General features: G+C 42.4%; 1 protein-coding gene across 2 annotated transcripts in view; it reads left to right on the top strand.

Annotated features, from left to right (window-relative positions):
- The window catches only part of LOC133050455 (ubiquitin-conjugating enzyme E2 E2), a 352,912-nt gene that overhangs the window by 43,992 nt on the left and 290,846 nt on the right, over positions 1-18,074 (top strand). The window contains exon 4 of one of the 2 annotated variants that reach the window (XM_061134625.1): positions 4,607-4,649. The exons of the other annotated variant lie outside the window; for it this stretch is intronic. Within the exon in view, the coding sequence (XP_060990608.1) occupies positions 4,607-4,649 (43 nt within the window). The remainder of the gene's footprint in view (positions 1-4,606; positions 4,650-18,074) is intronic. 2 annotated transcript variants of the gene reach the window in all.

Here is an 18,074-nt window from a genome sequence, read left to right as displayed (position 1 = left end):
TGTTGTTCAGTAGCCCAGTCATGTCCAACTGTTTGTGACCCCACACCAGGCCTCCGTGTCCCTTACCATCTTCTGAAGTTTGCCCGAGTTCGTGTCCATTGCATCAGTGATGACATCCAGCCATCTCATCCTCTGACACCCTCTTTTCCTTCTGCCCTCAGTCTTTCCCAGCATCAGGGACTTTTCCAGTGAGTCGGCTCTTCACATCAAATGACCAAAATACTGGAGCTTCAGCTTTAGCATCAGTCTTTCCAACAACTATTCAGGGTTAATTTCCCTTAAGACTGCCTGGTGTGATCTTGCTTCAAGGGACTCTCGGGAGTCTTCTCCAGCCCCACGGTTTGAAGGCATCGGTTCTTTGGCATCCCGCCTTCTTTACTGTCCAGCTCTCACCACTGTAGGTGACCACTGGGAAGACCAGAGCCGTAACTGTATGGATCTTTGTCGGCAGAGTTTTTTGCTTTTCAACACACTGTCTAGGTTTGTCATCGCTTTCCTGCCAAGAAGCAGTCATCTTCTGATTCCATGGTTGCCGTCACCATCTGCAGTGATTCTGAGCCCAAGAAGAGGAGCTCTGTCACTGCTTCCACCTTTTCCCCCTTTATTTGCCATGAAGTGATGGAGCCGATGCCATGATCTTAGTTTTTTTAATATTCAGTTTTAAGCTGGCTTTTTCAGTCTCCTCCTTCACCCTCATCAAGAGGTTCTTTAGTTCCTCTTCACTTCCTGTCATTAGAGTGATACCACCTGCACATCTGAGGTGGTTGGTGTCTCCCCTGCCTGTCCTGACTCCAGCTTGTCACTCACCCAGCCCGGCATTTCTCACGATGTGCTCAGCGTACAGGTCAAACAGACCGGGTGGGAGCAGACAGCCCTGCCATACTCCTTCACTCTTCCCTTAAACAGCGAACAGTAAATTATTTGTAAAATGACGAATTAATTTATATTTTGAATTAACATTTTAAGCAATTACATGTACAGCCAAAATCTATACTTGTAAACAATATTCCTTCATCTTCTTCCTTTGTTTTGTGGGTAAACAGAAAAGATTCTAGCCATTCTAATCATTTTTCTGGACTATTTCTATTTTAGGAGAAACAACTCCCAAAATACATAGGGTAGAGTTACCAGCCATTTTTAGCTAGACCTGTGCATTTATAGGTAAAAGTTATACCCATTGGAGGAAAATAAAGCCTGTGCTGCCAACCTCACTGCTCAGATTAGTTTCCACAGCTGTCATCTTAAGTGTTTTTTATAGTTTTTCAAATGCAAATTATACTGACAGGTACTCTACAGAATTGTGCTATAATCCAAGGGGGCACATGTATTATGTTTTTGATTATAGAGGCTTTTTGGTCTAATTGAGTGTTCTTTTGCAACAAAATAAAATTACAGTTACTCAAGTTGGAAAAAGGGAGTAAAGCCATCTGCTTTTCACTAGGCGATGTCTTGGTTGTTTAAATCTATAAGTTGTATGTAAATACATATTTTTCTCCTGAAGAGTTGATGACTGACAAAAAAAAAAAAATACTACTACCAAAGTGTCATTATAATAAAAGCGATTGTGTCTGTGAATTATATAGCGGTGTGAGTTATGGTTTGGGTTATAATAAATGACTCGATAGTTCTTCACTCCCTGGTTATAGAACCCTGTTAGTAACAGAGATCCAAGGTTGAAGACTGAGGAAAATGAATCCCACACTACCATCCAGCTTGCTACTTTGCAGGCTTGGTATGTGGAAAAAGAATTTGTATGACTTAACCACACTTAACCACACACATTAAAATTTGGTGTGGCAACAAAAACAGATTTCCTTAACGATATGATTTATTTTCCCGCAGTAGAGAGAGCAGATCTGCGGCATTGTCTTGTCCCTCATTATAAAGTGTATTCTGCTGTTTTATTCATGTTGTATTCATATATTCTATATATAGCCTATAAAGACACTGGTAAGATTATAATAATGGTAATATTTTCTACATTTTATCTCTTAATGAGGAATATTTGAACATTTATTGAATGTGAATGACATGTGAATGGTTCTGAAGTAGGTTTGTGGGAGCTGGCAGAGACGACACCTACTTCTTACCCACTGTATAAATGAAAATGAAGCTTAGAGGAAGATGTAGCTCTAACTGAAAACATGTTGGTTGTGCTTCAGCAGCAAGAGAAATGTTCATAACCTTTGATTCAGTAATTTAACATAAGGGACCCTCGCTTATGGAAAATAATTAAAAATAAGGACTGGGATGTGTAATAATGAAATGTGAAAGTAAACAATGTTATGTGACGAGAAATGGCTAAAGTTAATCCTTCGGATGGTTATGTATCCAGTGAAAACAAGTGGGCAAACTATATAACATTATGAAAAGATGCATGTAAGAAGGAGTAGATGATACTATATATCATAAATGATAAGTTTATAAAATGTACATATTTTAAATATTTCAAAGGAAAAGAAGAAAATTTAATTTCTAATAAATTAATTAATCTGGGTTCAAGTAATGAGGTTACAGATGCTCTCCTTTCCTCCCTTCTGGCCTCTCTGAAATAGTATTATACTAATTAAAAAAATTAAATGTAGATTTACATTTTTAAGACAGTCTAGTTCTTGTTCTCGAGGAACTGCTAGTCTAGTGGGTTAGAACTACAATAAAAAGAAATAAGTTATTGGCATGAGAGAAACTTAAGTGCTCTGCGAAGACTCTTGAAATTCAGTTTTCTACATTCTTGTAAAGTCAGAGGAACCTTAAAAGTTAATATTTCTTAATGAAATAAACTGAATTTTTAAAGGCACTGAAAATGTCCAAGAATCTAAAACTATCAATGAGATGCTGTTTCTTTTATTCACATCTTGATGGTAGAACCATTAATTTGCATCCTGTACTATTGTGCAGGGAATAGTCAGCTAGGTATTTATTTAAATACATTTGTGGCATGCTTATAAACCCTCCTAGGCATGTATCTGGGGGTGAGGATGAATGAAGAATGTGGTCCCAGCTCCATGGGAGCTTTGTATCTGATTAGGCCCTGCTTTCAGTCACACTTTATTAAATGCCTCCACCAGTGTTTACATTAAGAATGACTTGAAACCATGGGAAAGAGGGAATTTTGACAGAGGGATGCAGGGAAGACTTCCCAAAGGTTATATAACAGGCTGTGAGCCTTGGAGGATGATGAAAGGTCACGAAATAAGCAGTATTTTTTTCATGGATCCTTGGAAGGCGGCAGAGGATCCATGAAATAAATAAAAGGAAGGAACATGGAATAAAATGAGTAAAGGCACAGAAATATCCTGGGTTTAAGGGACATCCAGGTTGCTGTGTGTTTCTGGAGTTGTAAATAAGTAGCTGCGCGGGGCCAATGAAAGGAGGGTTGGTAGCCAGTGTTTGAGAAGCTGGCCCCTGCTGGTCTGTGCGGATGCCTTAGTGAACAGACATGAAGGTGGCTCTGTTCTCAGGGAACATGTAGTCCAGTATGGGGAACGAGAATTAACTAAAACCCAGTGTATTGGTTTAAATTCGTTCATCAAGATTTTTGGGGGCTTTATTAAAATTCCTTTCATGAAATCCTGACTCCAGACAGTGTGGTGCTTTTTGTTCTAAAGGAAACCATCAGATGTTGTAGGACTACAGCGGGGGAAGGGGGCTCTTATTCTGCCTGGGAAGGCGGCCGGAATAGTGACCCGGGAGGACTTGCTGTAGGAGGCTGTAAGTGAGCCTGGCTTGAGGGGTGAGTGGCAGTCAGCGGGCAGGTGTGAGCGAGGAGAAGAGCAGTCTGAAAAGGCAGGTGTAGCCTGGCTATTAAAGGGACGCGGGTGGCTCTGTTGGCTTCTTTAAGGCATTTTTGCATGTGCATCATATGTCAGTAAATGAATCACCACGTTTAAAAGAAGTTTGATGATGAGAGGGTTAAGCCAGTGCTGCCTAGGTGGTCTGTGATCTCACATGACTTGGCCAGCTTCGACACATCTAGAACAGTTTGTCGGGAGACAGTAAGGACAATTTCAGCTGTGGCTTTTATTTAATTTTAAAACAGCACAGTTTAAAAGGTAAAAGTTTCCTATTTATTAATGATACGCTATATGAGCAGAAAGCAAGAATTCAGGAATTCAGGGAGGCAGCTAAAGAGAGTTGAGAAATACAGATATAGAAAGAGCTACAGTAGGGAGAAGTGACGTTCCCAAGTAATGGATACGGTCTTGGTGGGAAGTGGTGGGTAGGTCTAGGAGCTCTCCTTTCTCTGTCTCACAGAACATGAGCTTCTGAATCCTTTGCTTTTTTTCTTTTTTTAAATCACAAATAGGGTCTTTGTTATCATTTTCAGCAGATTTAGCTTCTTTTAATCTAAACTGTTTTCAGTGTTGGGTAAATTTCCCAGTAGCTGCGGTTGAGATAGTAAAGCACAGTGGCTTTTGAGAGAGTACTGGTCACTAAACTTACTTTCCCAGGCCAGGCTTTGACGTCAATTCAGGAAAAGTCAGAGACACTGCCCATCCTTATCCTGTGAGGCAGCCGTGGAAGTCCTTCTGTTTGTCTGCTCTTAGGAACAAAACTGGCATGGGGATCATGCCACCTGACTTTTCTTTGTTCTTATACATTTCAGATTACAGAATTCCGTTCGCATACGTGTACTTGCAGTGTGTATGGTAAGTGAAGTGAAAGGCGCTCAGTCGTGTCCGACTTTTGCGACTCCATGGACTGTACAGTCCATGGAATTCTCCAGGCCAGAACACTGGAGTGGGGAGCCTTTCCCTTCTCCAGGGGATCTTCCCAACCCAGGGGTCGAACCCAGGTCTCCTGCATTGCAGGAGGATTTTTTACCAGCTGAGCCACAAGGGAAGCCCAAGTATGGTAAATACTTTGCTAAAATGAATAGGATTGCATTTATAATCATTTCTAATTAATATAATAATTGTTTATTTTAGCTATTTAAATATCTCATGTTGAATGCTTGGAGACTTATATTACTGTTTTTATTAGTCTTTTATTTTAAAAGATGTTCCATAACTGGATGTATGTGCCTCTGTGCATTTTTATTAGTAATATACACTAAAATAACTTCTTGGACAAGAAACAAGTTAGTTTAAACTATATTCCTGAAGGATATGTTATTTTATCCAAGAGCATTTTAGTTCTTAGTTACAAACTCTGAAAAGTGAGGAAAGTATGATTTATTGAGGTTAACGTCAATTTCTTTCAAAGCAGTTAATAAACTCCTTTTGGAGTTAGTGGTGTATGTAAATTCTTCATAATAATGTTATTACTAAATTAGGTCAGTGCCTGGCTGCCTGTTTTGATCTGAGTTCTTTCTGCTTTTTAATGCAGTGCATTAGATATTGCCTTGATATTTAGTTGTTTACTTAGAATCTTTATATACTTGTTCTAAGGCTCGTACATGTAAACGCGCGCGTGCGCGCGCACACACACACACACACACACACACACACACACACACACACACACTCTCAGACTCTGACACCACACCAGAATCACTTTCTCCTTATTATGGTCCACGTCCACTTTATTCCTCCAGAGGTTGCTAGCATGGCATCTGGTCTAGCCTGAGTAATATGCAGTTTGTTTCAGTTCTGCTAACGCATCTGCATGTTTTGATAGAACATCAGGCACTTAGAAAAGAGTAAAAATCTATCTGTCTGCCAGCTGTGACTCAAGCAGAAAGTGGCAGCGAGTTATTTCTCCGTTTCCCCCGGGTGTTTGGGCGATGGTTGTTTGGATGGGCCTTTCCTTCAGGTGGACGCGGCCGTGGGAGAGCTGTTGGTGAGTCTGAGCCACAGCGCCTCTGTGGGTCTCCATCTTCCAGGAGAGGCCAGGCAAGAGCTCTCCTGGCCCCAGTGTCATCTCAGGGGGGGGCGGACGCGGTGACGGTCCTGCACCCGGCTCCGGCCAAGGCCCGTCTCGGTGACCGTGCCCACCAGCTCTTCTCTGTCGGCGCCGGCCGCCCTGCACCCTGCCCGGCGGTGAGCGGCCCGAGCCCAGCGCCGGTGCGCCCGCTCCTGTCTGAGGGCCCAGCTCCTGAGGGCAGTTCTGGATGGCACAGCGCTGCTGCTTTGCTGCACGCCTTGCCCTGCTAAAGGGAAGGAAAGTTTCATGTGTTAGGACTCTTCTGGCTTCTTACTTTTTCTTTTTAGCTTCAAGGTACATTTGGAACCAAAAAATACTCAGTGTCTAGTACTAAACAGGTCACTGTCACTTTCATCTCTCTGTTTTTAATTTGGAGAAAGTATCAATATTTTGTAGAAAATGTGCAGTATACAGACTGGCATTCACCTCATCTTTCTTCATCCTCCAGGACTGTAAGATTAATAATCATAAAGAAATCTACCCCTGATATAACTCCTAATGTTCTGGGTTTTTGATTTTCTTTATTCAGATCTGCTTCTCTCATGTGTTCAGCCACTGCCATGAAAAACAAAAATCCGTTCCTAGGAGAAATGAGTGTTAGAAATGGATTTAAAAAGAAAAGGTTAATGAGAAGAGCTGACAGTACATATATAACCGTGTGATTGCTCTGTAAATTATGCCATAATTACACTGATAAAGGAGGCCGAGCCGGCACCCGACGGATGGGGTGTCAGCAGGACGGGGCGGCAACTGCGCGTGAGATTAGAGTGGGTGATGGAACACCCCGGAGATCAGGCGGGGCCGCATCGGGAGCGGAGACCGCGACTGCGGTCGGAAGCGGGAGATGTCCCCAAGGGTAGGCTGGAGCACGAGAGAGGATGAGTCGTGGCCCTGGGAATGGTCTTGCTGAGAGTGGGGTGAGTAGTGATAGGAAAAAGGAGAAAAACAGCTTAAGCTGATTCATGGTCTATCGAAAAAAGTCACCTATTAATGTACTGCTTTTGAATGGCCACTTTAAAAGAGCTTTGCCTTTCTACAGTATTTTTTATTAATAATGACAGTAAAGCTACCGAAACCCAGATCCTTATGTTGATTTTAACAATCACATTTCTTTTGGTGGTGGTCTTCTAAACATGGCTCTAACTTCTGGTAAGAATAAGGTATTTACCATGCTATTTTGACTTATACGCAGTAAAAGACTTATCCTGAAATACGGAGAATCTTTGGCAACTTTCAGGTACCATGTTAATACAAGTGAAGTCTGGGGTGGTGTTTGGTACCTGCAAATTATTTTTTGAATGCGCCTTATTTTTAGAGCAGTTTTAGCGGAGATCTCCGTGTACTCCCACACTGGCAGACCGCGGCTGGGGGTCCCGTTGTCACAGCTGACACACGCTTGCTCTCCGACCCCGGGGTCCACTGCGGGGGGCTCGCTCAGGTCCTGGGGCGGAGGCGCGCGTCCCCGGAATGGTTTGTTTAGAAAGACACGTTTATTTTAAACGAAGTAGCTTGGTTGAGTCTAAGGCCAGAGGTGAATGGCCTTAGTGGTGGAGGGGGCTCGTGACACGGCTGCCCTGCGGCCGCCAGCGCTGGGCGTCGGGCGCTCCGCCGCCCGGAGGCTCTGGGCCGGGGCCGGGCCGGGGCACCCTGGAGGCCGGGAAGGGCTGCGGGGCCAGCGTGTCTTCACGGCCTTGCAGGACTTCTGACATCTGTGTTTTGTTTTTTAATGAATGGATTTATTTTAATTGGAAGACGATCCCCGGAGAGTATTGTGGAGGCCTCTGACTTACATGCGCGTGACCCCTCCCTCCGGAACCCCTCCCCACCCGGCCCTGCAGCTTGCCGGGAGCACCTGCCCTGCGGTCCTTGCGGGTGCATCACACTCCCGTGGCTGTGACTGTACCTGTGGCAACGCACATGTTCCGGCGCTGTCCTCTCCAGTCATCCTGCCGTCTCATCCAGCCGTGTCCTGGAGACTGTTCTTACACCTGCGTCTCCTTTGCTGCCCTCTTTGGACATAGGATCGTTGGTACCGCCTTTCTAGATCCCATATATGTGTGTTACTATGCGATATTTGTCTTTCTCTTTCTGATTTACTTTACTCTGTATAATAGGCGCTGGGTTCATCCGCCTCTTTAGAACTGACTCAGATGCGTTCCTTTTTATAGCTGAGTAATAGTCCATTGTGTACCTCGACTTCCTTATCCATTCATCTGCTGAAGGACATCAGGGTTGCTTCCATGTCCTAGCTATTGTTCGTAAACTATTTGATGATGGCCATTCTGCCCACTGTGAGATGATACCTCATTGTAGCTTTGATTTGCATTTGACATCTGTTTCTAAAATGAGTGTTGCAGTGGGCAGAAAGTCATGAAAAGGCACTTTAGATTATGGGAAATATGTAGAACATGAATGTTATCAACCAGAACCTCTGTGGGGTTTTATGAGTGATGGCTGGCCCACTGAACGGCTGTCTCCTCTCTCCTGAAAACACAAGGCTCTAGATCACTAGATCACTGTCTGTGGGATCTGTGTGTGTGTGTGTGTGTTGGGGGGTGGCTTGCACACATGCATGTGCACACACTACTTGATATTTGTAAGTATGTGTGTGTATTCACTTATGATCCCAAGATCTGCTAATTTTTGTAAAGTAATATTTAAGTTATTTTGGAGGCATGGTTTTCTAAGATATTAGCTTTTTTCCCTTTTCTCTAAATAGTTAGTGAAAATGTTGCATTGTTACTGTATTATTTCTTCTCACGAAAGAACAGTATTTAAAAAAAATCACTCAAATGCTGAAATGTTTTTTTAAGAGTAGAATTTGATGACCAAAGCTTATTGCATGTGTATGGTTGCATGTAGAAAAATTACCTTATATCATAGCTACCCTGTGGAAATTGCTGGTTGAATGATTTAGCATATTTGAAGAGATTCATGGTGATCCAGTTCTTTATAGGGAAGATTTCTGTGAAAGATTTCAGGATAAAGTTGTGTAGAGAACTTTCCCAATTCAGAAATAAAATTCACTGATTTTGTTTACCTTTTTCTGCTTTATAGTATCAACAAGAGTTACAGGTAGAAAATATATGGAACTAGGTGGATAGATTGCAAAATCCATCTTACATTCATTAAAGATAATACTTGCTTTGAATTCCCTTTTCTTCCAAAGTATTCCCTAGACTTCTTTTTGCAGAAACAAGTTGTCAAACGGAGAAGAGGACTAGGGCCCAGAGGACACAGAGATTGAAGGAGAATTTGAATTTCTTTATGAAAAGCAATTCACTGTTGCACAAAAGTAAAAAAAAAATTTTTTTTTAATTAAAATGTTATTCTTTCCTTGATATCATTTAGAATAGAATTTGTGTCCTTGAAAACATCTGAGTTATGAAAGTGGTTTCTGCTCTGCTACTCCTGTTTTGTTGGAAGCCCTTGTTTTGTTTAATGAATCATTATACATATGGTAAGCTCAATGGGTATGTTATAAAATTTGAAGACACTATTATTAATGCACATATTATGTATGTTTATAATGCTCTTTTTTTTAAGAATTAGAAAACAAAAAAAATTTAGAAAACAGTTGTAAATTGTAAGCCTGTACCAAATTGTTGTCTGTGGCAACAATTTCATAGTGTAGTTTTAATTTAAAAAACAATATCCCCAACTCGGTGGTTTGCCTTAACTTCTACATAGACAGAAGTCTTTTCTAATATCATACTTTAAAGGGGACTTTCAATGATAATTTCTAAAGTTTTTAAAGGATTCTACAACACCCTTACATTGCTTACTAGTAACCAAATACTGAGTTCCAGTAAATTGTAGCAATTTATCACATATGAAATATGATCTTTTTTTTAAAAAGTCAGTTCTTATACATGATGATGAAAGAACTCATTTTCACATCTTTAGAAAACCACCAGGATGGTCATACTGTTTAAATCTTAGCGTAGTCTCAAGTTTCAGTTTATAAAGTCTTTAGTCTCAGAAAGACATAAAACTCTTAAGAGTTGTGCTAGTTTGTTTTCTAAGTGTGCAGAGGACAAGAACTTCCTTCTGATGAGTAAAAGCAGGTGTGACGTAGGTGTTGTGAAACAGAGATCTACCTCCTGGATTAGTGTCTCCCCTTCCGTGATGAGGATGGGAGCAGAAACAGTTGGCTTGCAGGGGAGAGGACACGTGTGGTTGGGATGCAGCAGTCTGTTGGCGCCTCACATCCTGAGCCATTGGGACAGCTGGGGTGTTCTGACAGCTAATTGAGTTAGGTGAGCAAACCATGGTTTTCCATCTTTCCATCTCTTACTCATTTTCCTCAGGCATTAGTTCATAAAGTCTAATGTTTGTGAGAGCCAGACAGAAAGATACCATTTACACAAAGATCTTTAATGTGTTTAAGTTCAGCTTCTTAAGTAAATGAGTTAACATGTGGAATAGAATTTCTGAGGAGCACCTGCCAGTTACCATGTGGTATTGGCTTTGGGATAATTGATATTTGGCTGCTCTGACAGTAATAGGCTACCAGATCAGCTGCTTCTTGAGTCTCTCTTTGGAACATGCTAATAGGGTCATCTCAACAGAGTGGAGGATGCTTATCTTTTAAAGTGTTTATAGTTGGGTGGGGTCTTTTGTTTAAGAGCTGTAATGATATGTGAGTCAACTTAAAAGGAGCACTCAAAGACCTGACTTTATACTAATATTTATACTAATATTATAAATTTTGGTCTAGAGATTTAGGACTCAGGGTAAGCTTTTTAAAACATATACATATTTTATAAAATACATCATTATATCTAAACAATACCAAAGTAGTGTTGTATTTAATCCTTTTTTATTAAAGTTTTGGTGAAACAGCATAGATCCATAATAACTTAGAACAGATAGGCTTAAACCTCCCACCTCCCTGTTTTGTCTGTTTTCTTCTTCAGTAACAAGCCTCGAGATTGGGCAAGCCAGACTGCGGTTTATCTGTGCGTCTGTACTCCTGTCTCCGCACGGAGGGTTTGCGGTGAGTGGTGATAGCCACAGCACCAGCAGTGACAGCATAGTTAGCATTTGTCGGGTGCTCCCTGTGAGCTAGGTGCGTGTTTCTTACACCAGCCGTAGGAGGTGGGGACTGCTCTTACCTGTGCTGTGCACTTGAGAAAGTGATGCTTACAGGAATTGAGTAACTTGCCGACATTTAACATTCTGGGAGATGGAGGTAGAATGCTAGCCTCAGAAGTCTAACCTTTGCTCCCAACCTCTACAGAATCAGTAGGGGTAGAGGAAGAAGACGGAAACATTGAATGTTCATGTCTTCAAGTCCCACAATTCTTGGGACTCAACCATGAATTTGCCTCTAAATTTCCTATTGCAAAAGAAAAAAAAGTGGGAAGGGTGAATGGGGTTTGGGAGAATACCATTTAAAATCTTTTTCTTAGGACTTAATCCTCAAATAGAGCCCCCTTGTGGGTGCCTCCAAAGGAGACTCACTGGGATCAGATGCTGGAAATGATTTCTTCATAACACTGCCTATAGTATATGGGTGATGGGTTTAATAGGATTGTTTTTTTTAATCCCACAACAAACCATAAGGCCAGAATGCCCAAGCATGTCTGGGCAGTGAGATGCCAGAGAGCTCAGCTGGTAGAGAATCCGCCTGCAATGCAGGAGACCCCCCGGTTCAATTCCTAGGTCAGGAAGATCCCCTGGAGAAGGGATAGACTACCCACTCCAGTATTCTTGGGCTTCCCTTGTGGCTCAGGTGATAAAGAATCGGCCTGCAGTGGGGGAGACCGGGCTTTGATCCATGGGTTGGGAAGATCCCCAGGAGAAGGGAAAGGCTACCCACTCGAGTATTCTGGCCTGGAGAATTCCATGGACTGTATAGTCCATAGGGTCACAAAGAGTCAGACATGACTGAGCATGCATGGAGTGGCTTGATCCATTTGTAAAATCTAGCCTACTCCCTCAGAATGGAAGCAGATACTTGCAAACAAAGCAACAGATAAGGGATTAATCTCCAGAATATACAAACAACTCATGCAGCTCAGTATCAAAGAAACAAACAACCCAATCAAAAATTGGTGAAAGATCTAAATAGACATTTCTCCAAAGAAGACATGCGTATGGCCAAAAAAACATGGAAAGATGTTCAACATCATTAATTATTGTGTACATGCGTGCTCAGTTATGTCCAACTCTTTGAGACCCCATGGATTGTACCTGCCAGGTTCCTCTGTCCATAGAATTTTCGAGGCAAGAATACTGGAGTGGGTTGCCGTTTCCTACTCTGGGGAATCTTCCCAACCCAGGGATTGAACCTGCGTTTCCTGCATTGGCAGATGGATTCTTTACCACTGTGCCAGCTGGGAAGCCCTAATTATTAGAGAAATACAAATCAAAGTACAGTGAGGTATTACCAGTTAGAATGACCATCATCAAAAACTCTACAAACGATAAATGCTAGAGAGGGTATGGAGAAAAGAACCTTCCTTCACTGTTGGTGGGAATGTAAATTGGTATAGACACTATTGTGAACAGTATGGAGATTCCTTGAAAAGCTAAAATAGAGCTATTACATGATCCCACTCCTGAGCATATAGCCTGAAAAAACTATAATTTGAAAGGATGTATGCTAGCTACATTATTTACAGTAGCTGGGACATGGAAGCAACCTAAATATTTATTGGCTGAGGAAGGGACCAAGAAGAAGTGGTATGCATATACAGTGGAGCGTTACTCAGCCGTAGAAAGGATGGAATAATGCCATTCGCAGTGACGTGGATGGATCTGCAGATTGTGATACAGAGTGAAGTACGTCAGACAGAGAGAAATACCATATAATGTTGCTTATACGTGGAGCCTAGAGAATTGGTACAAGTGAACTTACCTGCAAAGCAGAAATAGTCACGGACGTAGGGAACAAACTTCTGGTTCCCGTGGGGAGGGAGGGGGTGGGCTGAATCGGGAGGTTGGGATTGACGCACAGACACTGCTGATGCGCTGTGTGAAGTAGGCAAGTGATGAGGACCCGCCACGCAGCCAGGGAACTCTGCCCGGTGCTCAGGGATGACTCGGATGGGAAGGAGGTCTACAGCAGAGGGGACGTGTGTGTGTGTGTGTTACTGACTCACTCTGCTGGGCAAGAGAAAGTAACACAGCGTTGTAAGGCACCTGGAGTTCAGGAAGTTTTTTTTTTTTTTAAATCCGGAATACCGAGAGGAATGACATAGATGGCTGCACATTTGCCACTTAATCCAGGTCTTTGTGTCTCCTTCAGAAGCACCAAAGTATACTTTGTGTATACTTCAAATGAGCAGATCCTGGCTGACATCTCTGTTTTGAAAATTGAGAAGGGTAAACAAGAAACGGTGACAGTTCATTTTATTAAGCTTACAATTGAGTGGGTAATTATCCCAGGCAGGGGGACTGTCATGGAAGCCAAGAAGTTGAATTTCCAGTAAGAAAGCGTTTTTTCAGGTCTGTGGAGTGTGCAGAGAAGTGCCAGGTCAGAGAGGACTTTAGTGTCCGCTGCGTTGCCGGGACAGGCCCCGGGTGCCTTAGCAGGGGCAGCGTCGGGGGAGTAATCACCCTCGGTGCTCTGGGCTCGGGAGGAGCGCAGGGCGGAACCGGAGCTCCTTGTGTAGCCTGCGCCCGTGGGTGCACGCTGTCCTGGGGAGGAGAGGCCCGGTTGAAGGACTTTTGTATAAGGAACGGAGGAGGCCTCAGGCCGTTTGCAAGCCTAGGGGAGGAAACCAGTGAGGAGGGAGAGGGAAGGTGAAATGCAGAGCGCGACGGGGGTTGCACCCGGGCATCTGGGGCGCGGGTGACGGGGCTTAGAGATGCTGGGGCTCAGGTCGCGGCCGCAGACGGTGGCCAACCGATCAGCCGTCAGAGAGGTGCGGGGCTCACCCCCACCACTGCCTGCCCTCCGCTGTCAGGCAGCGCCGCGCACATGCGGATGAGGTCTAGGACAGGGGGGTGAAGGCTGGGGGCCAGTCACGAGTGGTGACCTGCCTGGAAAGGTGACTGGGCCAGCAGCGGCGCTCCCCTAACCCTGGAGATGGAGCTGTCTGGGAGTGGGAGTTAGGCGAGCCAGCGGGGAAGGCGGAATAGGCTGGAGGGCGACGCAGAAGCGGGCACCCTGGTGAAAACCCGAGTGCTTCCTTCCGCTCTCCTCCCGGCGGCTGACTCTGCTGTTGCCCTGGGCGGCTCCGGGTGCCCCGGTGCTTCCTCACCCAAGGAGACGCGTGTGCAGGGGGCCGGGAGCCTCCCGAGGAAGCTGCGTGCTCCGCCGGTCTTACAGGGCACTGGTGTGGGATGGCCATGCCCAGGAAGCCCACTTAAGGTTGGCAGGGAGAGTTAAAAGTAAAAGACCAAAGGCCTTAGGGCTTAGGGGCCTTGTGTTTTGAAGTAGTGTTTAGTCATTGTAAACAAAAACAGAATAGAAAAATCTCTCAGGATATTATCGTGGGATACTATTTTACATTGTGAGCGTTTATATTTTTGTTGGTCTTTATTTCTAATCGTGACTGTGATTCCGGGATTATTTCATTATATAAACATCGATAAAGAAAAAGTTAATCATGGTATTAATATTGTTACAGAATAATTTTTTGTATTGACCTAAGGAAGAAATAAAGAAGTTTTGTTCTTTTAAAATTCTTTTCAAAACAAAGCAAAATAAGGCTAAGCTACTTTAAGCGGTTGCAGTGTCCTGGGAAAACAAAAGCTTTGGTGCACATGCTTTTGATAGTAGACACTGTGACTGTATTGTGTGCGCTTTCCTAATAATGTCTGATGTTATCAAATTGATTAACTCAACATGGGGCCTCATCAGATTTAACTGTGGTTGGCAGCTGTACACTAGAAGAATAGTAATACAGAAGGGGAATGAAATTAGCTTTTTAATCAGCTGCATTAAATACAGAACTAAAAAATGTATCAAATGTGTTCATTATTTCACAGCAACGTGTGCAACTATTGTGTTCACAACAGTAGCCTTCCCAATAAAATCCTGACTGGTATTTTCAAAGATCGGCTACTGCCAAAGCTGGACGTGCTAATTAGATTTTCATCTGATAATTGATAGTGTGGGTTTCAAGCATTTATGATTTCCTGTGGGCTTCAAAAGTCAACATTTGTATCCATAGATTATATTTACTGTGTAAACCTCAGACTAGTCAACTCATCTAAGAACTAGAACCTGAACCACTGATGACTCCTCCTCGGAGCAACATAAATATTTCTCTGAGAAATTAGTCATTGCGAAAATAATTATTTTCCTTTTAAAAATATAATCATGAAAAGTTAATAAATGATACATAAGAAGGAGCCCTAAATTAAGGGGTTATGATTAATTCTGATTCTGCTCGTAACTGTAGCTTGAGCCGTGGAGTGTTTTAGACAGTGATTGCCTGCTTTGCGCAGGTCATTCAGGGCTCTACCGTTTTGACGAGAACAGCAAAGATACCAGCTTCCTTGAAAACACTGTTTTGATGTCCTGAGACTCTCTCTTGAGGGTAACAGTCATTAGTTAAGCTTTAAGGACTAATTTTCAACTGTTGAGAAATAAGCGTGACAAAACTAGCCTGAATCTCTAGATTGTGTAGCATGAAGTGTGTGCAGAGAATTTCCTCTTCCGCTAGGTGTGACACCCAGCTTTTAGTCTGTGTTCTAAAGCTGTTGAGCTAGTGAAACTGTGAGTATTCAGATATTCCCCAGTCAAATGTTATCATCTGGAATTAAGATAACAAAATAGCTGATAAGTGAGTGAAAAGATATGCAGATTATGTGGGACAATTTTCACCTCTGGGTTAGAGATCAGTTTTCCAAAAAAAATGTACATTAAAGTGTTCTTAGATGCGTTGTGTGTTAACACATAATCATGTTAAATGCATGTATGAGAAATAGTGTATATTAAATTTCTCATGTCGCTTCAGATTTCTGACTTAATTAGTACAGTGTCATGACTAGTTTTAATTCAGAGAGTTAAATATATTTAATTTAGGGGAAAAAAGCAATATTTGTCATTTAAAGAAGATACAGTATCCCCAGTAGGTCCCCATTGTGAGACAATGTAAATTTTACAGGTTTGATAAGTCCCTGAATATGTTTGGTTAGATAGATAACTTACTCAAATGTAATCTTGCAGGTGAGAGTGAGAGTATAAATATTTCAGGTTCAAGAGGGATTATTTTGAGGAGTTTTAATTGCCAGTAAGCAGGAGTTTATTGTGATCCATACAGTCAAAGGCTTTGGAATAGTCAATAAAGCAGAAATAGATGTTTTTCTGGAACTCTCTTGATTTTTTGATGATCCAGCAGATGTTGGCAGTTTGGTTCCTCTGCCTTTTCTAAAACCAGCTTGAACATCTGGAAGTTCACGGTTCATGTATTGCTGAAGCCTGGCTTGGAGAATTTTGAGCATTACTTTACTAGCGTGTGAGATGAGTGCAATTGTGCGGTAGTTTGAGCATTCCTTGGCATTGCCTTTCTTTGGGATTGGAGTGGAAAATTCTGAAAGAGATGGGAATACCAGACCACCTGACCTGCCTCTTGAGAAATCTATATGCAGGTCAGGAAGCAACAGTTAGAACTGGACATGGAACAACAGACTGGCTCCAAATAGGAAAAGGAGTACGTCAAGGCTGTATATTGTCACCTTGCTTATTTAACTTACATGCAGAATACATCATGAGAAACACAGCTGGAAGAAGCACAAGCTGGAATTTAGATTGCCAGGAAAAATATCAATAACCTCAGATATGCAGATGACACCACCCTTATGGCAGAAAGTGAAGAGGAACTAAAAAGCCTCTTGATGAAAGTGAAAGAGGAGGGTGAAAAAGTTGGCTTAAAGCTCAACATTCAGAAAACTAAGATCATGGCATCTGGTCCCATCACTTTCATGGGAAATAGATGGGGAAGCAGTGGGAACAGTGGCAGACTTACTTTTTTGGGCTCCAGAATCACTGCAGATGGTGATTGCAGCAATGAAATTAAAAGACGCTTACTCCTTGGAAGGAAAGTTATGACCCACCTAGATAGCATATTAAAAAGCAGAGACAGTACTTTGCCAACAAAGGTCCGTCTAGTCAAGGCTGTGGTTTTTCCAGTGGTCATGGATGGATTTGAGAGTTGGACGGTGAAGAAAGCTGAGCACCTAAGAATTGATGCTTTTGAACTCTGGTGTTGGAAAAGACTCTTGAGAGTCCCTTGGACTGCAAGGAGATCCAACCAGTCCATCCTAAAGGACATACATTAAAATATGTACGTCCTGGGTGTTCATTGGAAGGACTGATGCTGAAGCTGAAACTCCAGTACTTTGCCACCTGATGCGAAGAGTTGACTCATTGGAAAAGACCCTGATGCTGGGAGGGATTGGGGGCAGGAGGAGAAGGGGACGACAGAGGATGAGATGGTTGGATGGCATCACCGACTCAATGGACATGAGTTTGAGTAAACTCCTGGAGTTGGTGATGGACAGGGAGGCCTGGTGTGCTGCGATTCATGGGGTCGCAAAGAGTCGGACACGACTGAGCGACTGAACTGAAGTGAAGCAGGAGTTTATAGTAAACATGTGTTTAACTGTCACTGTAGCTTTATTTTAATGTATGTCTAGGAACACAGAAGCACTTGTCGAATTGTATGTATGTTTCCTAGGTGTAACTTCCAAAAGATACTGAGCGGTTGTTTAGCTGCACTAAATTATAAATAGTAATGAGATGATCAATAGTAATTTAGGAAATCTGAAACTAATTTAGAATAAAAGGAATTGATTTGTGGTAGAATTCAGCAATAAATTTTGCATAAATATACCATTAAAACCATAATTGACAAAATCCTGGCAGTGTAGAACCAGACATAGCAATATTGGAGATGATTTATGACCCTCTGATAGTTTAAGCAGATACTCACATGTTCATTTTGTGACTTTTTTGGATCATGGAGTGATAAATCATTCATTAGACTAAATTGTTACTTTTTAATGTTATTAGAATTTACATACAGTTTGCCAAGATCTTGGGTAAGTTTTTAAAGGTTGGAGGTTGGATAGAAACAAATTCATCATTTAGTTTATTCTCTATTAAAAGCATGGTTTTAAAACAACTGCCATTTTTAAAAAATGTATTATTCTTTACAGGTGATAAAGTGATACATTCTGTTAAGTCGTTGAAGTGTGATTTCAGGAGATGCTTACCCTCTCTCCTCAGGACCTCTGTCACCACTTGC

This window comes from Dama dama, chromosome 32 (assembly GCF_033118175.1).
Source record: "Dama dama isolate Ldn47 chromosome 32, ASM3311817v1, whole genome shotgun sequence".
Taxonomy (NCBI): domain Eukaryota; kingdom Metazoa; phylum Chordata; class Mammalia; order Artiodactyla; family Cervidae; genus Dama; species Dama dama.
This window is presented reverse-complemented; position numbering and strand designations above follow the sequence as displayed.